A 26,340-nucleotide genomic window follows, 5' to 3' on the forward strand; every position below is an offset into this window, starting at 1 on the left:
TTACATAAATTATTGAAAATGTATATAATAAATGTTCTTCACAAGAAAAGAAATTTCTTGACCAAAGGAGTTTACCCAAAATGTTCTACCCGAATCTTTTCTTAGGGCTACGGTCTCCCTTCGGCTCCAGTGACAGACACCGTCGTAACTGTGCTGGGCTGCTATTCCTCGTCCTCGATCCCTGTCTCTCTGGAGGACTCTCTTCTTTACCACACGGTGAGGATGGTCCTTACATACGGCTGTCAGCCCACTACCGTTTCCTTTCTGCACTCTCTTTTCCACAGAGACCTTAGTGTCAATCCACTTCCTCACGGAGAACTCCAAAACCGAGCCTGTAACTCTCAAATTCTTTATGTTTGTTTCCTTACAAATAGTTTAAATTTCTAGCCTTCCAAGGGTTTATAAATGGCTGCTCTGTTCCCCCCTTTTAGGCCCAGCTGTTAAAAACTGTGAGGTAGGTGGTGTAATTCCTGTGTTTGAGAGAGAACACTGGTCTTCAACTTTCTACTGACCCGCTGCTACCACATGGAAGAGGCAAGACTCAAATACAGGCCACTCTGTTAATCTCTACTCGATACCCCTCCTGTAGTGTCTGGTTCAACTGCAGGCACTGGCTAACTCCATACAGGTGTTCCCTATACCATGACAGACTTAGGATTACAACGTCTATACAAAGATTCTCACCTATTAGGAACAAATCGTAATTAAATTCTGGGAGGACTACACATAGATGGAATTGGTTAAGGTGAAATTTTGCTGTTATATGGCCTTACATAAATGGCCCAAACTACAACTACCCCCGCCCCATCTTTAAAATTAGACTTGCTTTAAGAGGAATCCCTCTAATAAGGGTCAGGAAACAAGTGAACAAGATTAGCTTCTCCTTGGGAGCAGGAGTAAGGAAGAAGGTTCTTAGGAGTTCATGCAACCACCTGCCATTCCTGGGCTTACAAACACTGAAGGACTTTTATAATTCTAACAATCTACCTGCTTGAGCAGCAACATTAGCAGCGACACCTCGTGCAGCACCTGGGGCACAGGAAGAGCTCACCAAATGGCTGCCATTATTATCATCATCATTGTTGTTGTGATTTTAGGTTAGAGCAGCAATTTTCAGCTGGTGTGCCACAGCATACTAGTTTGCCATAAGAACTGTGAGACCATGCAATACCTGATGTCTTTTCCCTCAGACTGCCAAATAAAAAATGACAGCCATTATAACCATAGCTGTTCACTGTGAATGAATCAAAATTATACCTATTTTTTTGTCAGATTAGCAAAAAATATATTTTTTGGTGTGCCACAGAATTTTAGTAATTAGTCTACGTGTGCCGTGAGATGAAAGAGGCTGAAAGCCGCTGGGCTAGAGCCCTGATACCATGCTCTGATTTTTCAGTGCCCATCACAGTGAGGCAGGTCCTGCGAGAGGCACGGAACACACGTCTGCTGGCAAAGACCAAATGCTGGACATGTGCGGAGAGGGCGTGATCCACCAAAGGGGAAGGAAGGAGGGAAACTGGAAGGCAATCAACCGTATCCACACAGACGAAAAAAAAGGTTAGGTAACAGAAAGATGGAAGAAACAAAAAGGCAAAAAGCCAGTATCACCAGAATGAAAAATATATTAAATCTAACAATTCTTTAGTAAAAACCTATTCATTAAAATTTCCTCTCCTAGCTATTGAAAACCTAAACAGAATATTGGAGTATGTCTAATATGACAAAATCATACATTAATTTGTGCACCAACTTACCTTATTATTGCAAACATGGAATTGAAGTTCTTACATTCACGACAGTGAAGAGCAATTTTAATGAAATGCTTAATAATCTTCATTCGCTTAAGCTGATTTGACTCGGTCAAAACCTCTGAGGCAACCCAGAATGTCTCTTGGTTTACAACGTCCTCAAACTCTTTCAAGTGAGTATTCCCTGTTTTAGACTCTAACTTGAAAAGGTCATCGATGTATTCAGTAGGCTCAATGTTACGGAACAAATCAAAGTCCCTCATTGAGAGCTGAGTGGCCAGCTCGACGGTACTGAGCTGCAGCATGGAGAGCTGGCTTTCCTTAACCAGCTCCTGTGCATCTTCGTCTGAACACAAGGTCTCTGTATCCATGTTATTTTTTAAATAATACCTATGAGGAAGCAAATTGCTTTTGTTAAGTGATTTTATGTTCATAAGACCATTTCCCCCTCTTTATTACTGTACAAACACTTTTAAAAATTAAAAAATTCCCACGCATGCACAACGGGATAACCACTTAGAAAAAGAACTGTAAAATCATGGTCTTCTGCTGAAAGTACAGTCATATTAACAACAGATTAAAAAATTAATACACACACACTCAGATGCACGTGAAGGTATGTACCATTTACTTTCCTCTATGTAAAACAGACACTGGACTCATCAGTGGTTCTACAACTTTATTTTAGAAAGAGGGCTAACATATTTTAGCGACCCGTGCTCCCTTTCCTTTCCCCACTTTTGCATAGCTGTTATGAGTGCATTTCTAAAATTATGGAGATAAGAAAAGCTGAAAAAAACAGAAACCCTACTTCAATTTTAGAAGACTCAGTGGCCCTAAATATAAGCTTTCTATTTAAAATGTCTATTTTAACATGGAGTCTTCAGAAACACACACAGAAATAAGTATATTTACTAATAAGCACATTCACCTTCCATTGAGCTGAATTCTATCAGCTAATTTGGAAAATTGGTCTGGAAGTCTTCGCTGTTTTATGACACCCTCAGGAGTAACAGACACTTCACAGAGAGAAAATGTGTCAGATGCACCAGTCAAACCAAATTCATGGACAGCGTGACAAACAACTTCTTTAGCTGTAGTGTCTTTACTGATGATAATGTAGCAACTTTGTTGATCTGCTTTGAAAACTCGTATGACTTGATCAGGAATATCTACATAAATACAAAAATATGCGGTGTTATTTCAGGAAAATTACTTTTAACTCTTCAAAAAGCAATGTGGAACACAATGATCCCTTTAAACAGTGAAATATACATTTCTATTTCAGGTTAACAGAAATTACTGCTGCATTTATCGATAAGTAAATGTATCTATCTTCTCAGGTGACAAAATCCTAACAAAGAAAAACATAATAATTGGTGTCATACTATACATACAATTTTGATGTCATCTTTATATATTTTAATTATCCAAATGATAGGCACACATTTCGTTTTCTCTTCTCTTGATGCTAACACACTATAACATCATTTGGGAAGGAACAGAGTTGTGTATCTTGCTAAACAGTGTAAAAAAGGCATCCTCTGTTTAAAACCATTTCCCCCCCAAACAACAAATGTTACGCAGTCACGTAAGAGGGATTTGGGCAACAAAAATGGGCACCTCCAGAACAGACCCATGTATGGGATCCAAAGCATTAAGCCAACCCCTGATGAATTTGCCAAGGTAACAAAAATATCAATTTGTAAAACATTTGAGAGACAGAGAAAAGAACTCTCTACACTAATACTGGCACCCACGTAAACCTCTTTCTCTATTTCAGAACTGTTAAATGTATAATACATACATATCCTTCACAAACATATCTGTCAATAGAAGAAAATTGTATGTGTCAAACACAGCACTCAACACGTGGCAGACCCTCAAATATTAACTGACTAGATAAGTGTAAGTATGAGGCTAAATGTGAATCAACAAAAATATTGATTTAATCAGTTCAAATTTTAGGCCCAATACTAGACTGCATTTACAAATATAATCCTGTAAAGGCAGAACAGACATTTCAAAAGAATTTGAGGAGCACAGCATTTATTAGTCTTATGATTCCTATTTTTTAAATAGAATTCTTATAAATAAATGAATTCAAGAAAAGGATTCTCAGATATCTGGACTTTCAACCCAAAGGCAAAATGTCTAGAGTGCTAACTGTATTCTTGCATGAATAACACAGAAGAAAATGAGGCATGTGAAGAATGCATGTATTGACGCTGAGGTTACAATAAAAATGGGAGAACTTTTTTGCATAGATGAGATGCTCATTAAAAAAACCCACCCAAAAACTGACTCTTTGTTTTGCTTTAAATTGTTAATTGCCGAACGAATAGTTAGGGAGTTTCTGTTATGCGCCTTGAGTGTTCAGGTGGTAAAGACACAATAATAAATGAGAAGGACAAAGTCCCTTCTCTCAGGGATTTGCTTGTATTCAAGAGAGTAAGTGGTGGTTCAAGGAATGGCAGACAGTAATTAAGGAAATAAGACACTGTGTATGGTGAAAAATACCACAAAAAAAAACACAGGGTGGTGGTGCAATGGTACAGATCAAGGACTCACAAACTTGTATGAGTCAGACAGTAATATTAAGTTTTGCAAGCCAAGAAAGAATACAAATTTCCACAAGATTTTTTAAACAAAATTCAAAATATAATGTAAATATACCTGAACATAGTTTAGGAAACACTGTAAATGCCTACCAAAAGAAAACTGGTTAAATGGAATACTATCAGGTATTTAAAAACAATTTGGTAGAATGGACCCTGGCTGGTGTGGTTCAGGAGATTGAGCACCGACCTGTAAACCAAAGGTCACTGGTTCAATTCCCAATCAGGGCACATGCCTGGGTTGTGGGCCAGGTCCCCAGTAGGGGGCGCTCAAGGGCAATCACACATTGATGTTTCTCTCCCTCTCTTCCTCCCTTGCCATTTAAAAATAAATAAATAAAATATTTTTAAAAAATTGGTAGAATGATACATTCTGATACAGGAAAGTATCCAAGTTATACTGCCAAGTGAAATGGGCTAAGTGGAGGAAAAATATAGTGTATATCATTTAGGGTGAAGGGTATGAGACATACATTTTATGGCCATTGAAATTTCTGAAAGGATAAGTAAGTAAATGAACAATTATTAATTCTAGGGGTAAAGACATTTATATTCTATCCTTTCTCTATAGTATGATTTTTTTAAAACTAATTATGTTTCTTCATAACTAAAAAGTAGTTAAAATAACAGATTTGAAACGTTGAAAGAATATGAAGCTCACTAAATATTACAGAAAAAATTTTAAGGGTGTGCTACCAAAAAAAAGAAAGAAAAAGAAAGAAGAAAGAGTTATCAAAAGTTCCACATACAGCCCTGGCCAGCGTGGCTTGGATGGTTGGAGCAATTGTCCTGTAAACCGAAAGGTTGCCAGTTCTATTCCCAGTCAGGGCACACACTTAGGTTGTGGGTTCAGTCCTCTTCAGGGAACATACAAGAGGCAACCCATCAATGTTTCCCTCCCTTTCTCTCTCTCCAAAATCAATAAGCATGTCCTCGGATGAGAATCAAAAAAAAAAAAAAAAGTTCCATATGCAGACTCAGAAAAAAATTTTTTTAAGTTTCAAAAAACTTTTAGCCACTTTCTGAAATCTTTCACACCTCATCTTATATAAAAACATATAGTCAAAGGAAGTGACTAAAAGAATACATGCCAATTTAGAGTAGCAACCTTGTAAGGAGAGAAAAGCTCTGTTTTCTGCTTCATTCAGTTATTTGATTTTTAAAAAATAAAATACTACATATAAACATAAGCAACAGAAACCATAGACACTTCATGGTACTTACAGTAAAAACCAGCAGCTGTAGGCAGCAAGGAAAAGGCAAAACCACAAAAAGGTCAGCAACCTATTCAACAGTCCTGTAGCTGTTTACCCACTTCCTAATAACCTTACACATGCAGCATAAACATGGCTGAGATGAAGACAGATAAAAGTTAAGCTTGACTGATAGAGAATTCAGTGTTATTGTATATACTTCAAGGAGCTGAGGTTAAAATGAACTGATAATGAGTATTTTCTTCAAAATAATTATAAACAGCACCATAAAAGTCTTTCATAAAGTTGTATATTTTAGGGTTTAAAAATATAATTTGTAAGTTAAATACCTATTTTACATTTGTTCATTTATATTGTTGGTATGGACACAGGCTCTGAATAGAGTTTAAAAAGGCACCTTCCGACCTTTCACTGTTTTCAATGAGAGAATTATGCAATCAATCTGAAATCAAATTGAGTGGCAACTCCTCTTTGGAGATCTGAATTTCAGCATCATGAGGCTACAGTCTCTGAATTTTAATAATCCCACCCTATTCCCTCTGCCCCCCAGCCAAATCCCCAACTCTCCTTTCCTCTCTCCTCTCCCTACAACTATCCCTTACCCATCTAGCCCCACTTCTATGTGTTCCGTTGGCAAAAATATAGCCATAAGAATCATTCAATCTGTAAATCTTATGTCCCTAAATACCTGTCTTAGGGACGTGCAGGCAAACCCTATTTTATTGCACTTCGCTTTACTGAGCTTCCCGGATGTTGAGTTTTTACAAACTGCAGGCAAGATCCTCCAAAAGCAGAAAGATTACACTTGCTTTATTGTGGCTGTCTGAACCAAACTTGCATCATGTCTGTAAGCATACTGCATTTACTCTGTGCTTAGGCAACGTGGAAACATTTTACTTGTGAATGCAGAGCAGTAAGTACTGCTGGGGAACACACACAACACGGCATGGGAATAATCCTCATGACAAGCAACTGAGAGACAATGAGATGTGCCAGAGATTTCTGGGAAAGGAGGGACTGCCTGTAGCAAAGGGACCTGGGCGTCCCCAGTGAGCTAATGCTCGAGTTCAGAATCGAGGAAGAAGACCACAGGACATGCAGGCAGAGGCCAGCACAGGTGGCGAACGGTATGGGCAAGGAGCGCTCTGAAGGTGCCAGCCACACTCAGAACAGATGGACGGGGTGACAGTGCAGTGCATGGGAGGGCAGGGGGCTAAAAGAGGGGCCTACAATCATGCTGTGAAAATGGGACACTACAGTTACTAAGTTACCGTCTTTGAGCCCCAAACACACCTGGCCCTGTCACGACGGGGCTGAGCCCTGTGACCCGTGCTGGCTCCTTCTTAGGTTCTGCCGACAGGGGCACCAGAGGTGACTGCGAGGCTGGAGGAAGAGCCTGCCTTTCTGCTTTATAATTTTTCTCGTGGGCTTTTGTTCCTGTAGTGCACAGTGACATTTCCTCACCCCACTAGTGGCATTTCTTTCACAAAGCAGGAGCTGAGTCCAGTTTGCAGCTTTTCTACCTCTGTCATAGCTCAGTGCTTGCTTTTTCACCCTTTCTGGCAAATAGTTTACACCTCGATAACAATTCCCTATATTCACTTCTAGCATGTATCTTCAGGGGTTTCTATTTCATGACTGCATCTTGACTAACACAGAAATCACTGGAAACATCTGAGATAAGAGCTGACTCATTATAAAATCTGTTCTGGAAAGAACACTGGTAGTCACGTAGAGAGTAAGGAACAAACTGTGCAGAATGACTCACTATGCTGCAATTTTAGGTTATGTCCTACAGTTTTTGTTTAAGTTACTATAAAGCATAAGTTTCACTACGACTCATATATCCTCCTTTTAAAGCTGAGATTTATGTAACTGAGCTTCTTCCCTTTTTACATTAGCTGCTAGAACTTCAGTATCAAGACTGAAGCTGAGTCACACCGCGCCAGTCTTCGTAGAGGAGTTTTTCCCCTCCTCTCCTTAAACCCAATTATGTATTTCAGTTTTTAACTGTCAGATCTTTTACTGAGAGCCATCTCAAATCTTCTCAAGTGCTAAATATAAAACTAGTCCTTCAAAGCCAAAGTGTTTCTTCCTCATAATGAAAATTTAAATTACATAGTTAAATGGCTACTCCTGCCACTGTGTATCAATAGATGCAGAAGAATTAACTTGATGCCTGAAACTGAAAGTTTAAACACCAATGAAAAAGATGCTGTAGTACTTTAATTAACGGCACATGCCGAGAACTACTGTAGCTTCATGTGTTGGGGGTGGAAATCATTATTTCTAGAAAATTACTAACCCAATATATACATATCAAAAAGAAAGATAAGTGAGGCCACTTACGTAAAGGAATCTGGCTTACTCTTTCCCACACCCTGGTCAACGTGGTTGCTGGCTAAGCAGTGGCACCTCTGCTCTCATTCCCCTGCTGGGACTGGGGTTAGGAAAAGACACCTGAGTGTCATCTCTTCCCTATGTGCTTCTGTTTCACACTGAAGAAGTATCGCCGCAGCTTCGACAAAAAGGCATAATCTTCTGTTCAGCTTTAAGAGGTAGGAAAAGAAGGCTGCAAGCAAATCTGGCACTTGCTGCCCAAGGCCTAACCATGTATTAGTCCATTTGGCACAACATCGCTACAGAAAATGACAAACAGAAGTCACCTGAAGGGTTGGAAAAATCCAGCATGCTGGTGGTCGGCTGCAGGAGGTCCGGGCTGCTGGATGACAGCGTCCCAGGGATGGGCATGATAGCCAGACTGTGCCTACAGTGCCTCGTTCCCACAATGCTGTCGTCCTGGGACTGGCTCAGGCCTCCGTCACTTCAAAAGAATGTCATATCACTTTAAAGTGTTGAGGGTTCTTAGTAGGAAATATTACTATTCTCTGTGCACTAAGGCATACAAAACCAATTCAAAGTGGTGACTTCAACAATTAAATTATAATACCATACCAATTCCTTTTACAAAGGGCAACAGTAATAATGAAAATGGCACTAGAACATTTTTAACAATGACAAAGAAATAAAACTTAACTTATACACATTTACCTCACAATAGAGAAATAGTCGTATTTAGAGTGTCTGCTGGTTTTGGTAGAGAAACGGAATCTGAGTGTTCGGGAAGCCTTTGGGATGTGCTAGCATCCGTGGACACCAACACATGACCCCAACAATGCAGAGCCAACACCAAAGCGTGGTTCTGTCTCTCGGCACAAAAGCTTGGCGACCTCTTGGGCCAAGGATGGAGTTGGGTCTACACCCAAACAAAGAATAGGGCAGCTTGTAAACAACAACAGAGCCAGGTTCAAGCGACAAAATAAAGGTCTTTAAAAGTATGAACAACCTGAGAACCACCCAAACCATCAAGAAGAGAGACAACAGGAAGATGGCACAGAGAACAGCAACAAACAACAATGAAAGTATGTGACAAATAGAAAGGAGAAGGAAAAAGAGGACCAGAAACGAAAATGGAAGAAAAGAATTAGATAGTCTCTAGTGTTTGTTCCAAGGGCACATTAGTTCCTGTGTGATCTCTTAGTTCTATTTGGCTGTTTCCTAGATGAGAACATCAGAACCAAAACAGAAAGCAAGTCATCTAAGTTAATTCTCCTTAAAGTCTTCAAAAATGAGTGTCCATTAAATGGCCATAGTTAAGCAAAATAAGATATTTTTTCTTTAGGATATTTAGAGTTACATAAATAACTCTAAATGTATCTAAGAGAAAAAAAAAAACAGAGAGACATAACCATCACTTAACTTATAAACATGAAAGTCCTATAAAACACAAAGAGAAAAACAGTCCTACACAAACGGAGTAGCAATGAAAAGAAATAATTTCCATCAGCATCAACAATCAAATACCACTTATTTCTAAGGTTATGCTTGTGTTAAAACCAATGCCTTAGGTTAATATTAATTCTCATCAAAATTTTATTAAATGCAACATTCTGTCCAGTACTTGCCACACATACAAACAGAGGTATCACAGAATACTTACCTATTACCATGGAATGGGTTAAAGATGAGTGATATGGGATACATTGAGAATAAGTTAGGAGTAAAAAAGAAGGATTTAGGCAGATTAGGAAACTGTGCAAGATGGAGTACAGAGGACTGTTAAATGCACAGCTGAAGGACTGTTAATAGCCGGACAAGGAAGAGAGAGCCAGACAAGACAGAAAGCAGAGGAGTCAAGAAGCATCAAGACGCAGAAGACAGCAGAGATGTTTCAAAAGCAAGCTATGCCAGGCAGACTTGGGTTATTAGCTGTGTGACCTCAGGGCATTTTGTTTCTAGATCTTGATTTCTTCACCCAAAAATGTGAATAACACTATCTCTTAGGACTACTTTAATGACTAAATTAGGCAACGTAGGTAAACATTTGGCATGGAGGAAAATAGGATTCCTACTTTTAGGACCATGGGTAAGTACTTTTAGCAAAATTAAAACAGAATGGTAGAAACAGGATTTTAGGCAATTCACACTGGAATACCGTGGGGTGCGGGTGGGCAGGACAGGCAAAGGCACTACAGAAATAGCAAATGTTTTCCAGGAGGGGGAGAAGGCAGTCTACTTTGACAGGGCAAACGAAGTATCTTATTTAATAAGTAATTTGTGCTTATGCTCAATTGGCTCCTTAGAATTAGGTGTGTATTCCTGAAGATCAGAGCTAAATGTTCTAAGACTACTAGGTAAGAGGAAAAAGAGGAGTGGAGGAGGGCTTCACAGATGTAATATTTCTAGCTTAATAAGTCATTGGTAACAATTTAAATTATGTAGAAAATAAAAGGTCGTGTATGTGTGTTAAAAAATTTAAGTCTTTCTTTTATACATTTTTGAAAATAAAACTGCCAATTTTTGGACACAAAGGGTCAGGTAACTGAATCCAAGGAAACAAACTGTTAAAGAGATCTGCTGGCCATACTAATAATCAAAGTAAAAACAATTTTAACAATGTGGAAGTGTTACAGGTTTCTATTAAAGGGCACTGGCTGCATCAGCTGCAGAAGACTGAAATTTAGAGACTAAAGAAGTATATGAAGTACACTAAGTTCTCGCCTCTCTTACTGATCTTAGCATTACTTCGGCTTTGTAATGAGCCATAGATAAGACACTGCAGTTACAATAATGCAAAGCTGCTTAAAATTCATGTTAATTAAGGTGTGAGCATGTGTAAATGAAAACTTTACTAATGTTAAGTATAACCCATGCTGTGACATGAATGAAACAGTATCTAACCGGCAAAATATCCATGCTTGCTCGGAAGCTGAATTAATAAAGCCTATTTGCAAACAATTATGTCGTTCTTACCAAAACAGTCTCCTGAGGTGATGCAGTAACAGAAACAAGACAGTTTTGAAAATTCCTCAAAAATTCCCTGACACTAAATATACTAAAAGTATATTTTACTTTTATATTACGAAACTAAAAGGCCATGTAAATATCAATATGCAAATAAAAAATAATCCCAACATTAAAAGCAAACCAAAAAAAGTATGCTGACAAGAAATGAGGAGAAAAACTGATTTCCGATAAGCAAACAAGACAGTCTACATCTAGAACTGCTACAACACATAATATAAAGATGCTACGTAGGCAATCTGCGATTAAAGAAAATAAGGTAAAAGCTGAGTGATTAAAAAAATAGGAGATTAGACTTCATGAATTGGGAAGTAGTTTCAGGTCAACAAAAACCACATTGCTATGTCTTAACATACAGATGTTATTTAAAATCAGTAACTTTTTCCACTTCTAATTTTCAGGAATACTCTTTCCTTTTAAAATGATGTCATGGTTAGGGATTTTGAGAATTACTGTTCTTATCTCAACTATTTGCTCCTCCCTCACATTCACTTTCTGTAGATATGCTTCCTTAAAGTACTTTATGGCAGCTCATCTCCTATTCTTAGAGAAGTGAGTGCCCTTCCAAAGAGCCCTGGAACATAGGAGATGTTCAGAAATTGTGGAATTACACTCACTAAAAAATACATATTCAAAATGTAAAGCTTTAAAAATACAGAAAGCAAGCAAGCATGGAAGCAAAAATCACCTCTAAAACTGCACACCTTAGTGAAAACCACACTCAACATCTGTCTCCCAGTCGTTCTGCCGCACACGCCGCACAATTATTTAACCGATTCCCTGTAGCTCAACATCCAGGGTATTTCCAACTTTGTTTTATTGTATTACAGATAACATTCCTAGGAACACCCACACATAAGGTTTCATCTAATTATTACTAGAAATGGACTTACTGATTCAAAGGTATGAACACTTTTAAAGCTCTTAATAAAAAACTCCCGAATGCTTTATGGAAAGGTTGACTCATTTTATATTCCCATAGCAGACTGAGCTTAGTATCTATCCTACGTTATCAATTCTGGCCTAACTATTCTCTTTGTCAGCCTCGAACAGTTTCCTATCCTAACTGTATATCCCTGATTATTATTGATACGGAACATCTGATTCATATACTCTGTTTTTCTACTGATGTTTTGTATCTAGTGAGTCGTGTGTGTGTGTAGCAAAAGGGGTTGTCTGAATTCATTTTTAATGATTGAGTGCCAAAAAATATGACATACATTCTCAAAAATGAAAAGTGGGCATTATGAAAGGTACAATGACAAATTAATTCTCTCTGCAAAACAGACTCCAGTAGAAAACCTTTTTGATTCTTACTAAAATAATCTACTTTTTGGCATATATATATATGGCTGAAATTAACATATCTTACTTATTCCAAACATTTTAGAAGAGACAGCAGTTTAACAGTAACTCCTGAAGGGCAGCATTTTACTCATGTTTGTATTCACAGCCAGCAGCTTCCTATTCGCACGAAGTGAGAGACTCCATAAATACTTCCTGACTAATAAATGAAAAAAAACCCTTCTGAGTTTAAGTAAAACTATTCCTACTGGATCTTTCGTTTTGGGGGTACCAATATAAAGAAAAAATGCTTGCAAATACTCAAATGATTGTTCCTAAACACCTCAATCTCCATGCCTCTGCTGCAGCCAAAGGCAGAACCCGAGGGCGAGAGGGCATGTGGCCTGTCCACAGAGACTCTGGGTCCTGTCAAAGACTAGTGAGCATATCCGGTTCGTGCCAAGCGGTCCTTAGTATTCAAATCTAAATCCTGACCTGACCCACCCAGGCTACCGAGGCAGGAAGGATTATTATTGGTAATACAGCCACAACGCAGTTATTAGACCAATAAAACACAATAGCATCTCTTAGGTATTAATCCTGTAAGCCAAAAGTAAAAATAAATGTTATAGGCTATTTGAACTCAGGGACGTGTTCGACGTGTGTGGATGTTTCTGGACAGGACCCGACGTCTGGCGAAAACTGCAAGTGGAGTAATGAAGTCCCGCTCCCTGAAGGGGGTGCTGTGGAGATGACTGATTTCCCTGCCTGTGCCTCAGCACAGCTGGGTGGGTGGGATGTGCAGCCAACAAGCTAAAGTCAGTTACAATCAGTGCTCTCTGGCTTTTGATGACACATGTCACAGTTGTGCTGCTGTTCAAAATGAGAATCACTTGAAGGAGATACACAGGTCCAGAGCAAACCCATTGGGGTTTCCAGAACTGGAACCCGGGGACTGCCTCCTGAGCAATCCCCTTGGGCACTCCCTGCCTCTCTTCCTCCTTCCCCCTGCCTTTCCCCAGGTCTTCATACAGCGACTTCTGGTCATCCTACACTGTCCCTGATCTCTTCAGTGTGGGCTGGCCCTCTTACCTTCTCCCTCCTCAACGCTCACTTGTGAAAATATAAGCCTTCTTACAGTGTTGGCTGTGCTGCTACGGTATGCTCAATAATATAAGAACTTTGCTACTTTAAAGTTCTGATTTTTATAGACCACTCACCTCAAGGAGAATAGTCATTCAGAAAGGAATGAGTAATAACCCTTCTAGAAATGAGTGACATTAAGAACAGAGCTCAGGATGTTTCAATCCTCTGTGAGCCCCAAATTAAAGGAACAGCAAATCTGTTTCCCTGACTGGAAATAATATCTCAAGAAGGAGAGCATTTTCCCATCAGGAAATCTTTCGAGATCTTGATGTAAAAGATGAGAGCTGAGACTTCTCTATTTCAAAGCTGCCTCCTCATTAGTCTCCTTGCTAATTGTGCTGCACCTTCAACCCCAAACTACAAACAGACTGACAGAAGTTCCTAAGAGCACAAGTCTTATCACATCACCCATCTTCTCTGGCTCCCTACGATGACTTGAAAAAGTTCTTAGCTTTGGCATAATATTCAAAGTCCTTCACAACCTAGCACTCACCTATCTCTTCGGCTTCACCTTTAGGTGTGTGCGCACACGCGCGCGCACACACACACACACACACACTCTCTCTCTCTCTCTCTACTCAAAACGACCAGCCTTTGTACGTATCAAAACATTTGTCATTGTCTAAGCACCCCTGCCCTGCTTTCCCTTTCAGATAATCAACTCTTAAAGGACAAGAAACTTGTCCTACTTATCTTTCCATATTTCTATCTCTGGGCATGGTGCCTAACATGTAATAAGTATGGGAAGAATAGGGTTAATGACATGAACTGCTCAGAGGTAGGAACTACCTCTTTTCAACTCTGTTATTACCACCTGTCATGGTGCCAGGAATATCAGAAGCCAAGTATTTTCTTTGAGCATGCTTTGTCAGAATATGCATTCTTTGTTTCACTTAACTTATTAAGTGTGCTGGTCTACTATGTGCTAAGTACTGTATTTGATTAAAAATTCTGATTAAGGAAGTAGACAATGTAAAATATACACACATGTAATATATACTAGAATCATTCCCAGTCACAGCACATCAGTGGATTGATTTCATCAGTATTTTACAGACCTTAATTATTGGGAACCACCCTGTCTGGTTTCACAGAAGCTGTAACCCCCCATGGCTAAGGCTGAGTGAGAGACCTTGGGACCCTAAGCCACTGAGGAGACGAAGCTTATCTCCCTGGCAGGAGCACCGCCTCTGCCCACTTTACTTCACCCTGCCTGGCCCCCAGTGCATGACCAGTTAGCCAATGACAGGTAAGATTCAAGGGAGTGATGACCTAAGACAGGCACGGTCACAAGGGGGCTCTCCAGGAAGGACTTGTGAGGCTATAGAAAAAGGGTGTGACAGACTCCTGCCCCTGGGCTTTGACACAGCCTGAGTCCTCATTCTGTCTATAAGAAGTCTCCTAATCTCTTGGCTGCCTTACTTCCCCTGCTCCACCTAAGCCTGAAACAATGCTGGAGGTAGGTGTGGCCCTGTCCTGGAAAGGGCGGGTTCCCCAGGGCAATCAGGCCGGAGAAAGAATGCATATAATTCTGTGAAACCTGCTTTGCTAATACCCTCAATTTAAATGATAAGGGTCCAACCATGGAATGAGTTTGTTTCCCGAAGTTTTATGGCCCTTTAGCTATCTGACCCTGACTCTAAATAAGCCCTCATAGTTCTCTGAATGTTATCTATTGTTTGATCATTACTGCCTGACAATGATTGAACTTTATGTATATGCCCTGTATTCCTATGCAAATAAACTCAATAAAAGCCCATTGAAGAACAGGTTCCTGGCCCTTCTCCTTTGAGAGGTCGGCCACCTTTCCTCCCCAAGCAGATCGTGTCTTGGTAGAGTTATTCTCAGCCATAATGCTGCCGTCACTGCAGGCTGGTACCCGCGTCACTTAATTTACATGGAAAATCTTGAAATTTCATTCAGTTTTAGTGACATCTCATTTTGGAAATAGAAATAGCTTTGATTAATAAGATGAGCTTTAGAATTTAAGGCGGAATAAATAGTGCAATAAGAAAAAGATAATTTAAAAGACAAAAAAGTACAATTAGTGAATGTGTCGTAAAATTTAAGGTGTCCAAATGTGTAGGTCAAGAGAGTGAAACTGTAGCAAAAATGTACCAAAAAAAATTTTATAAAATAAAATGGGCAGTTTATTCTAAAATTCAAAACAAAGCTAATGGAACACTATATAATCTAACAGTGGTAACTTTAATGGAAAAGAGGGGAGACACACAGAATTCATTCTTTCTTATTTATGGATTGCTTGAAGGTTTTATGATGCGTTATTTGTATAAAGCCTGAAATGAGCCCAAACTTCCCCCCACCATCATATAAATTTTACAGACAGTAGGAAAATGCCCAAATGACTGAGAACGGCATTACATACCTAAATAGTTTGGGAGGCAAGATACTAAATCGTGTTTTATCCAAAATTTTCCTGATTTTGTTTCTTCCACCTGAAACAGTATTTGCTTTTACTTTCTTATGCCCCTTCTCCTGTGGTATCGGCTCAATATCTCCTGGTACATCCTGGATTGAATGGCGATTACTTCTTTTTTCAGCAATTTTGGGAATATGAGGAACACCAGATTTTTCCTGTTCAGTCCTATTAAGCAACTCCTTGAACACTGTGGAAATAAATAAATAGACGGTCATTTCTTCAGATTAGAGAGTTTTTGTATAAACAACCAATTTTAAGGATAAACACAGTCACACTCTCTCACTTGGACTTTCCCAGCCTCAGTCATGAAATTTATAGCCATCCTTTATCAATTATACCCACCTTTCTTTTCAGTTTTTATACCTGACTATACTCCTGTTGTCCAAAAGTGAGAAAAAAATGAGGAAAATGGAAAGAAATGGACAGACTACCAGCATGTTTGAGAAGATCAGGGGTTCCTATTTAGGAAATAAGCAATGTAACTGCTAATCAACTCAGATTTTATTGAAACATATAGTTAGATTCTATTACCTAGATTATCTCTAATGATAAGATGAGATGAAATGAGATGTAAATACTATATTAGGCTCAGTTTTGCAAAAATCAGCCATTTAAAAAATAGGAAGAGCTTTGCTTGACCTGTTTTTACCAGAAATAGTACTAAATTTGGTAACAGATGACAATTTCCTCAGCGTCACATGCATGAGACTTAGGTCAGTCAGTAAAATAAAGCAACTAATAAACATTCGCTACAGTGGTCTGAAGTAGAGAAAGCCAAGCATCCTTAGCGAACGCTCTATCAACCCCCAGTCCAGTGGGCTATTTCATCCTCAAGGAGGACGCAAGCGCATTGGCAGACTTGCCTGTCTAGCAATCTGCTCGCCTTGATGCAATTTTTCACCTTGTGAGAGGAGCTGTATCTCCCTGGAATCAGGCAAAAGAAACATATATCTGCATAAAGACTAAATATCTAGAAGCTATTACTGATTCATTTTCTAGTTAAAGTAATGACATGAAAGTTTTTTTGGTTGTTTTAAATGTCTGTTCTCAAACAAGACAGATTACCTACTAGAGAAAAAAAGAAAACACTAAAAAGATAAATGCTGAAGTAGAAGGCGGCTTTCCTAAACCCCGTGGTGCCCGCGGGGTCTGAACGAGAGGGAGACAGAGGCTGCGCATTTCTGACGGTCAGGCCTGCGGCCCAGGGGAAGCGGCCCCTGCGCGCACCGGCGGGTGCGGCTTTGAGCAGCAGTCCTCTGCACCTGCACAGGAGACGAGCTGTGTGCTGTACAATGTGCCCACTGGAACCCCAACCACAGAGAACTGCAATCTCCCCCGTTATTTAGGGGGACAAGTCAGTTTTCCACAACACCAAGGACCAATAAGTAAGATTCAAATGGACACCACCTTAAGAACTGACACATTATAACCGTATATAATTTGGTTTTCAAGTTGTAAAACTGGACTATTTTGAAAGTTTCAACCAGCATGATTTCACATTACCAAAGCATATTGCAAGCTTTTGAAAAGCACATTTTCTGCCTTCAAAATAATGGAAATCTTTAGGAGTCACCTTTCAAAGATACTCTGTGTTGATTAAAATACAATAAATTCCTTTTGGTTTCTATTTTTAAGTTTCACTTCAAGCCATGTGGTAAAGAGAGAAATGCCTTTCTGAGCTAAAATCAAGACATTCATCTACTTAAAAAACATTACTGACACACAAATGTAGGGCAGGCACTACGCTAGGTGTCGGCAGAGTGCTCCTGTGGTGGAACACGCAGTCAGTCTGCCTACAGAGAGAACCCCAGGGAGACAGAGCACAACAACAAGGACTACGGGAAAACCTTCCCCAACTAAGCCACTGTGTAAGAAGAGGTCAGTAAGGTGAGCAGATTTTAACTAGGTGCCGGAAAGGAAGGAGGAACCATTTCCAGGTAGAGGAAATCTCTAGTTGAAAGGCCCTGTGGTAAAAGGAAAGGTTCAAGAAATGAAGACGACTGGAGATAATGTGGCAACGCGGCCCGACCATGTTCCGGCGAGGTGTTTGCATTTTCTGGCAACAGCAACAGGTCTCCGAAGGGGCTGCAGACACCCCGGCTGTGTTGTGCATGTAAGGCCGCTGAATAGTGTGCAAAGCAGTTTATATCTTCACCGGACTCGAGTATGTACTTACAGGTAAAAATCTGTGGAGCTTCTGATTTGTAAATGAAGATGAGAAATGATTGTGTTGAATTAAAAAAAAAAACAGTTAAGGACAAGAATGAACAGATGGTGAGCAAATGTAACTACAATACAATACCATTAAACAGCAATATCAGATAAAATATGCAGGTCAGAAATGAGGGTGCCCAAGAATCAATAAAAGTTTAACATATATGATTAAAAATTTCTCACTCTCTTCATGTGTGTGTGTTTACACACCCACAAATGAAAAACACAACAAATAAGTAAAGTCAAAGGACAAATCTGTATTTACAACCCTTAAGATTACAGGACGTTCAAATGAATCAAGAGGTAACTCAATATAAAACTGGATGACTAAAGACTATATTAAGATATACAGAAGTGCTCACCCACCCTCATTATTACAGAACGTGCAGCAAGAACCATTCTTACACTGATGAAGGAAGTATAGTAGGCAGACCAGGGTAAACTTTTGGAAAGTAAAATTCTCTAGTAATTGCCAGAGTAATTTCACTTTGAGAAATGTGTAGGTGTCTGTATAAGCATACAACACAGGAACAAAGAATTTTCATTCCATCACTATAAACAGCGAAAGTGGTAAGCTGAATCATCCATCAGCATGACATCAGCGCCACAGAGAACGATAATGCGATGCCATTCTACACATTCTACGCCAGGGAACCTGGATAGATGGAGTGAAAGGTGCGGAATACCATACAGAGTACGGTTCTACAGTGCGTCTTTCTTTAGTGTTTTACTTATCAAAACATATCTCTGTATTAACTGTATTAAAAAATTAAAATGCTAATAATAAGTTATCTGAGTGGGGGGCTTTAAAAGATGTTAGAAAGCTGTGAACGCCCAGAGGAAGAGCTGAACCAGAGTTCCGGAGCAGGAAGAGGGCGACTGAGATCGCTTTCTTCTGTGGGGGCACTGTGCTGCGTCCAAACGTGCGCTGAGGATCAGGCAGAGGGACTCCACCAGGGACAGGAGCCTGGGAGGGCTGTGAGCACTGCCCGAGAACTGGAACCAAGCCAAACCCCAAACCAGTGTCACTTCTGTCCATGGGACATCCCTATTAGCAGCAGTGTGCATCCCTCAGATCTGCTTTACTGTCTCCCAAGGTCCATGTTGTTAAAAACTACATTCACTGTATTATACAATTTTTGTATCTTTACACATAATATCTGATACCAGTCAGTAATTATTATGTGCCAGGTACAAAAATTAAAGGTGTAAGAACCCTAGGAAACAGAGACTAAATAATTTGGTTTTGGTGACTGAGCAAGCAAGCTCTGCTTTCAATTTTTCACAGTCAGAACCCAAAAGTTTAACCCAAAAGTTGATGTCTCTAGATACTAGTTCCAGCTCCAGGAAATCCAAAATCTGACAAGGCTTACTTATTTGTTGCTTATTTAATATAATATTAGGAATTGTGAACAGTTATTTACCAGAGTTCACATGACATAATTCAGTAAAAGGAACTCAAGTGAAATGAGGAAAAATAACATGTTTCATTTTTCATTATGACTAAGTGCAGTATAAAGAGGAGCCAAAGAGGGAAAAACTGAACACTTCCGTTTCCACAGACATAGCTTTTAAACTCAATTCTTACTTCTTAAGCTTCAACCTAAATGACCTAGAGGAATTTCCCCCCCTACTTTGTAAGGACTCACATTTTCTTTGATAGTTTTCTATTCTTATACTGTTGCCATTCTCAGAATTTCAAGGAAAATCTAACAGGTATTCAATTAAACCAAATTACAGGAAGTCATTCCTAAATGTTTAAAAAAATAAACAGTACATTAAAAGTGTAGGCTTAATCCTTGCTTCATTCAAATATAAAGAGGATCAAAGCACACTTCAGGCACAGTAATCAATATTTTTACATAAAAACAGAACATGTTGTTGTTAAAAATTTATTATTTACTGCTTAATTACGTCAATGTTTTACTCAATTTATATCCATGAAACAGCTAATCTGGCACTGATGTTACTATTTCCGAAAGCTGGCTAAAACATCAGAAGTAGACTTGTTGATTTGCACACCAGTGGCGGGTAGGGGCAGCTAATTCTGACTCCTAAGTTTCATTCAGCTCGGTCTCAGTCTCACTCAGGGTCTCAGGGTCTCCCGGCAGAGCGCAGCTCACCACAGCTGCTCAGGAGGCACTGAACAAGTGACTGGGTACAGTGGTACATGTGCTTTAAAATGTACTAAGATATCAAAATAATAATTAAATACAAATAATAAAAATTAAGATCCTAGAACACATAATATTACATCTCAACACCAAAGATCCTAAAAATGTTCAAGTGGCTTAGACACACAGGTTTTTACATTTTACTATCCTTGTTTCCATTGTAATGACCCTTTTCCATCACAATAAACAAACAAACAAAGTTTACAGAGTTTTTTCTCCAAAACTTACCAAAAATGTTGGTCTTTACAGTAAGCGCAAGGTGAGTATTATTCCTTAAAATTTCAAGGGCCTTCACAAATGTAATATTCTCAAAGTTCTGTCCATTTACTTCCATTATCTTCAGAAAAGTATTTGAAAAATACAAATTAAGGAAAAACAGTATTGGTTACCTCTAAAACTTTAAGTTTCATGATAAAAAAATAAAATGAAACTTGAATAAAGTATACCTGTAAGTGAACAATCGTTATCTCTGTGAGAAGTGGGATGACTTTTTAATTTTTTATCTATGTTGTATTTCCCTAAATCTACTATAAATGTTTTTTAAAAAGTTCATTCCCTCTGGGATATTAGGGAAATTTAAAAATTACACAGGATGGTTTATAGTATGGTTTATAGTAAGAAAAAATTTTAGTCATGTCATCAGCTCATAAAAATTGCCTGTGTGTGTATGTGCAAATTTTAGCGAAACTCTCCGAATGCAGATTTACTGCATTTAAAGAGAGGTAAAGTGGCGCTCTCAATCCTCGTAATAACGCCGCCTGCCAGCGGCCGAGTCTGGCAGTCCGGGAGCAACTAGCACTACATGTGGCTCTGTTCTTCCTCCATGAGATGCTGCTGAGCCACCACAGAAGGGCCCCCCAAACTTGCTGTGCCTCAGAATCACACAGGAAACGTATTTTAAAAATACTATTAACAATTCCAAGGAAAAAGAATAAAGAGATAAACATAATGAGTAAAAAAGCAGCAGCACAGAGGACTGATCTCAGAGACTGAAAGGTTCCAAAAAGATTAAAAAAAAAAAAAAAGTGTGAGAAACAAAATATCAGAATATTAGGAAAGAGAACAAAAATCACAGAGGTAAAATTCCCAGTTAAAAACGTCTTGTCTGCATACTGAACTAGATCATCTAGTACAAAAAAGAGTAAATAAAGAGACTTTCAAACGTATCATGAACGTTTTGAATTCTAAGGACAGAAAACAAGAAACTGCAAGCATCACTGCAGGGGCCCAGGGAGGGGACCAGAGGTTGGTTCCGACCTGTCTTGAGCAACAAACACTAAGATGATGTGACATTTATCCGTGTGAAAAGTTCTAGGGGAAAAATAACAGTGACCAAGAAGTTCACACTGCAATGAACAAAAGCATTATCAGACATGCAATGACACACAAATCTAATAGCACCCTTTTGCCCTGAAAAAAGTACTGGAAGACACTGAGATCAACCGGAATGATGGAAAACAAGGCACGGACGAAATGCAGGTGATCAGTGCCACCCTAAGTTCGCTGTATGTCTAAATAACTCTAAGTAATAAACTTGGAAAACTTAACATAAATGTCAAAAGTATTCTTAAAAAAGAATGTTAAATATGACTTAATATTCTGGATCTAAAATGTCAGATAATCTCAACATTACTTGGGAGGACTGAAGAAAGAAGTAAAAGCATGATAAATCTGTCTCTTCTTTCAGGAATGAAATCACTGAATTTCAGTGTTTTTTGTGAAGAATGAGATTCTTAAATGTGTTTACAATAAAATCCTGGAACAATAAATATACTGACTCCACGATCCTAAGTACTTGATGTTCTTAATAAGTAGCCTGGGGTAAGGCCCAGAAATCTATTTCTGAAAAAGCTCCTTTAAGGAAAAAAGGGATCGTTGTAACTTTATGCTGGCATTTCCTAACCCCTTGCCTCACTTACATCCAGGCTGGATAACTCTTTGGTTTGGGGGCTGCTCTATTGCGGGGTGTTGTCGGCTGCTTAGCAGCATCCCTGGCCTCTATCCACTAGATGCCAGGATCAATCCCCAAGTCATGACCATTAAGCATGTCCCCAGACGTTGCCAGATGTCCCCTGAGGGGCCAGGTCACCCCTGGTAGGGAACCACTGTTCCAAGGTATAGAATGACTTCTAATGGGAATGCCTCAACATTTTTAAAAATAATAGTATGGTTCAGTTAAAAGTAAAATAAAGTCTCATTCTAAATTATTGAGTGAACTCACAAAAATTTTTAAATGAGAAAAAATAAGCTTCCCAATTAATTCAGCCAGATTTGGGAAATCATGCTTTGCTGTGCATGAGAATCATCTAGAGGGCTTTGGTAGCAAGTACACATTCCCAGACTTCATCTCTGGAGGATGTGATTAATATGATTAACAGGATTGGTGTGAGCCTAGGAATTGCATTTTTTAGTAATAAAGTTGCAGCGAATCACATTTTAATACATTACTCTACAGTCTCCCAGTGCCTGTAAGGAGAGAATACATCCCTACCGACTCTCTCCTAGTGCCTCCTTTCTCCTGGTCCCTGACCTGGCTCACTGCTCACGACTGCAGTTCTGCTATCACACGAACATTACTGAAGCTGAAACCATCATTCATGGCAATCTCAGGCCACCTAACTTTAGAGTGCCATGAGGGCAAGTGCTTGGTCCCTCCAAGCATGCAAGAGTACTGGCTCCCACACCGAGCTTTCTGGAATAGTCTGAAGTCACCAGATACAGAGCCTCCTATCCTTGGAGGGTGAGCAGGACCATTCAAAAAGGTATCGTGCCGACAGTGCCCAGACGACCATGCCGTTTCAGGCCACACTCTATCAAACTCTGCATTAGAAGTAACAGATGTATGACAAAGATGTTTTTGAAGTAAGCCGTTTAAAATACCGTATCTAAAAAAGCAGCTCTAACGGTATTTCCTTAAAGTGATCGCACTTATCCGAAGAATCCCACGTGAGAAAAAAGAGCAGACATATCACTTATAAGAAGGTTCTAATTCAGGTGGTTGGATATTCACTTACCTCAGCAATTTCCACCTGGCGTGCCGCAAGAATTTTGAAAACATGCAACACCTGATTACTTAGTCAGGGTACTGACCTCTTTTTCCTTAGATTGTTAAATAAAAAAAATGACAAGAACCAACACAAAAAGAGCCTCCCAGTGTGAAAGAATCAAAGTTATACCCACACTTTTTTTTTTTTTTTGTCAGACCGGCAAAAATGGTGTTTTCTGGTGTGCTATAGAATTTCAGTAATTAGTGTGTGTGCGCCATGAGTGGGAGAAGCTGGACATCGCCAACTTACCTGATCCCCGCGTTTCAGCCCTGCATCAGCAGCTTTGCTGCCCGGTTCTACTCCTTCGACAAAAATACCAAAGCCCTTCTCACTCCCTCCATTAAGGCTGAAATGCAGAGGGGACTCCCGGGAGGCCTTCTGCAGCACAACCTGTCTCCACTTAGCCTTGGCGGCACATGCAATATTCAATAGCCGGAGATGACCATTCATTTTCTAGAAAGCAGAAAAGAGGACAATGTACACAAATGTTTGTATCTACTCCTATGGGCTTTAAAAAAATCACCTAAAATTATCAGAAGAAGAGCTGCATTTGAAATACGGAGTCAAGAACATGTAAGCCGGGTAAATAAAATTGAAGGAGGGGTATCTTCCACCCCAGAGCGCTCTCAAGAATCTCTCAACATGAAAACTTCTAGATAATCACAGGTCAGAAAAGACTTCAAAGTATTTCATTTATAGGGGAATGATGAGAAAATTACTCATTCCTTAACCTTCCCTAATATATAATGTTCTATCCTGCATAGCTCCTGGCTGTTATATAAAACCCAAATCTTTTTTAAACCTTTATTTAAAACCTTAAAGGATATGAACTACCATTCCAAAAACTGTTTATTATTCAAAGATACATTCATGTCTCCAACTGTCCAAGGAATGTTATTCCTATATTATTTTAGAACTTCCTTAAACTTAGTAATATTCTAAATTCCAGGTTCTAACACCAGTTTAATATCCCACATACTCTCAAATGTTGTAGTATGTATAAATCTTATGTCCATTAACAGAAGCTAAGGTTTAAAGGAGAATGCCATAAATAACTGATGACAAAACGATTACTTAAAAAACCCCATGACTAAGGAAGCTTCTACTTTCTGAGAGCCCCTTGTATATCTATACACCAGCACTGGGAGGCTGGGTGATGGAGGCCGCTGGGACCTCTAATCAAGCTCCCCAGTTCCGTTCCTTCTCCCCACTTTGCATACAGCAGATGTGATGCTTAAAAGGCTGCAGGAACCAAGCAGTAGGAAAAGGGACACAAATCTGCCAATTTCCCCATCTTCTAAAACTCAATCCACTTACACGCTATGAGTAAGCAGTAATTCGTGAGCATTTGCTATGTGCCAGGTTTTGTTCTCAGATTGTTACATCCATTAGCTCATTATAGTCCTTACAACATTCCCAAGAAACTAGTGACTACTATCTATAAAATAAGACGACTGAGGCACAGGAGTTTAGGCAACTTGTCCAAGTTCACACATAGCAAGTGATGGGTTTTGGGTGTAAATCCAGGCAGTGATTCCTCAGCTGTATTATTTTTTACTCCTAAAACTGCACTTGCTTGAAGCAGACAACCCCGTTGCAGTTCAAAGTTTTATATCTAGTGGGGAGAATAAAATGGATTTATAAATAGCTACTGTTAAAGTTAAGAGGACCTTGAGGTGACTATCTTAGGTGCTGGATATTTAGAACAAGTGAAATCACCTGCAGAAGGGAGACTTACAAAGTCTAATGTAGATCTGATGTGTGAGATAGGCCTTGAAGTTTCAAACAGGACTGGAAGAGGAAAATTCCAGCTTCAGAGAACTGGAAAAGAGTATGAAGTAATCTGGTCGGCTATGATCAAGGGTGAGCCTGAAAAGGCTGAAAATGCAGCTGAGGGAACTGAATATATGGGTGAGGAATTATTTTGGTAAAAAATACTTTGGTTTATTGACGGAGAGAGTAACGTTAATCTTCTTTGTGATTTAAAAACAATCTGTTGGCCACAAAGAATGGGCCAGAAGGAGGAAAAGGCTAGACCTAAAATCAGAGGCTGTTATAACAGATAGGGAATAAGGAAATGAAGCCCTAAACTGGGAAGTGAAGAAGAAATGGCTGAGCAACAGACCATGGGAAACAGGTTTATGCCTAAAATCAGCAACCCAGGTGACTTCAGCAGCTGACTGGACATCCTGGCCAGGACATTCAAGTAAGAGAGGGGACCACATATTCACCACAGTATGAAAGTCTGGGTGGCTGGGAAAAATATTACCATTAATCCTAAAGCAGAAACAGGAGAATCAGGAGGAAGCATGATGTTTATTTGGGTTGGAGGGGCAGAGGATGAGCAGAAAAAGAAAATAGTGGATTTGAGTTCTCAGAACAGACATTCAAGACATAGGAGAGAATGAAACCTGTTCTGAATTGCTGTCCTTGGCTTGGAGAAATGGGGGCAGAATCCCTAAACTCTATAAAAAGATAAGTTATTTTGAGCCTTACTGTATCTTCCAGGTTTTTCTCAAATTCCTCCAGAAACCGAGTCATAGCGGGGTCACCTTCAAAATCATTAAAATGATTGTTTACCCATAATAATACAATCCGTGTTACCTGTGGAAACACGAAGGAAGCAGCGTACAGTTATGAGAGGCATTCATTTTCAAAAGCAGGTTCCAAAAGCACGTCTAAACCTCATTTTATGGCTCCCCCCCTTTCCTGTACGTAATAGTTCACTCTTAACACAGAGACATGGTTTAGTTTGAGCTTTTGTTTCCTTGGGCACACAAGTAACAGACAGCCAAGACCCTGCGCCCCCAGTGAGGAAACAGAAGCCTGCAGGTTCAGGTGAGGAGAGTAAGCACATGGGGTGTGTATTTCACACAGTACTTTAGAATGCCAGCTTCTAAGGGCAGGCAACCAGTACCAAAAGTGTTTCTAGCGCCAAGAACATGTTTAACCAAAATTATAAACAAAAACAAACCTGAAACTTCATTTATAAATACTGTGAGTTTTCAAAGTTGTGAACTGATTTGACTCCATGCCATAGACTAACAGACTTAAAAACTAACAAATGAAAGTTGAACTGAATAATGTGCCC

The 26,340-nt window shown here is 39.4% G+C and overlaps 1 protein-coding gene across 9 annotated transcripts in view; it reads right to left on the reverse strand.

The window, feature by feature from the left end:
- Positions 1-26,340, reverse strand: part of RAPGEF6 (Rap guanine nucleotide exchange factor 6) — a 187,858-nt gene that overhangs the window by 51,352 nt on the left and 110,166 nt on the right. For 5 of the 9 annotated variants that reach the window (XM_053912196.2, XM_053912194.2, XM_053912192.2 and 2 more), the window contains 8 exons: positions 25,746-25,853; positions 23,499-23,702; positions 20,431-20,539; positions 15,761-16,001; positions 8,247-8,404; positions 5,591-5,605; positions 2,680-2,920; positions 1,755-2,138 (listed from right to left, as the gene is read on the reverse strand). In XM_053912196.2, the coding sequence (XP_053768171.1) occupies positions 1,755-2,138; positions 2,680-2,920; positions 5,591-5,605; positions 8,247-8,404; positions 15,761-16,001; positions 20,431-20,539; positions 23,499-23,702; positions 25,746-25,853 (1,460 nt within the window). Of the gene's footprint in view, positions 1-1,754; positions 2,139-2,675; positions 2,921-5,590; positions 5,606-8,246; positions 8,405-15,760; positions 16,002-20,430; positions 20,540-23,498; positions 23,703-25,745; positions 25,854-26,340 lie in introns of those variants that run through there. The other 4 variants (XM_053912195.2, XM_053912198.2, XM_053912200.2 and 1 more) reach the window with 2 other exon arrangements.

Source organism: Desmodus rotundus, chromosome 10, assembly GCF_022682495.2.
Source record: "Desmodus rotundus isolate HL8 chromosome 10, HLdesRot8A.1, whole genome shotgun sequence".
NCBI classification, from domain to species: Eukaryota; Metazoa; Chordata; class Mammalia; order Chiroptera; family Phyllostomidae; genus Desmodus; species Desmodus rotundus.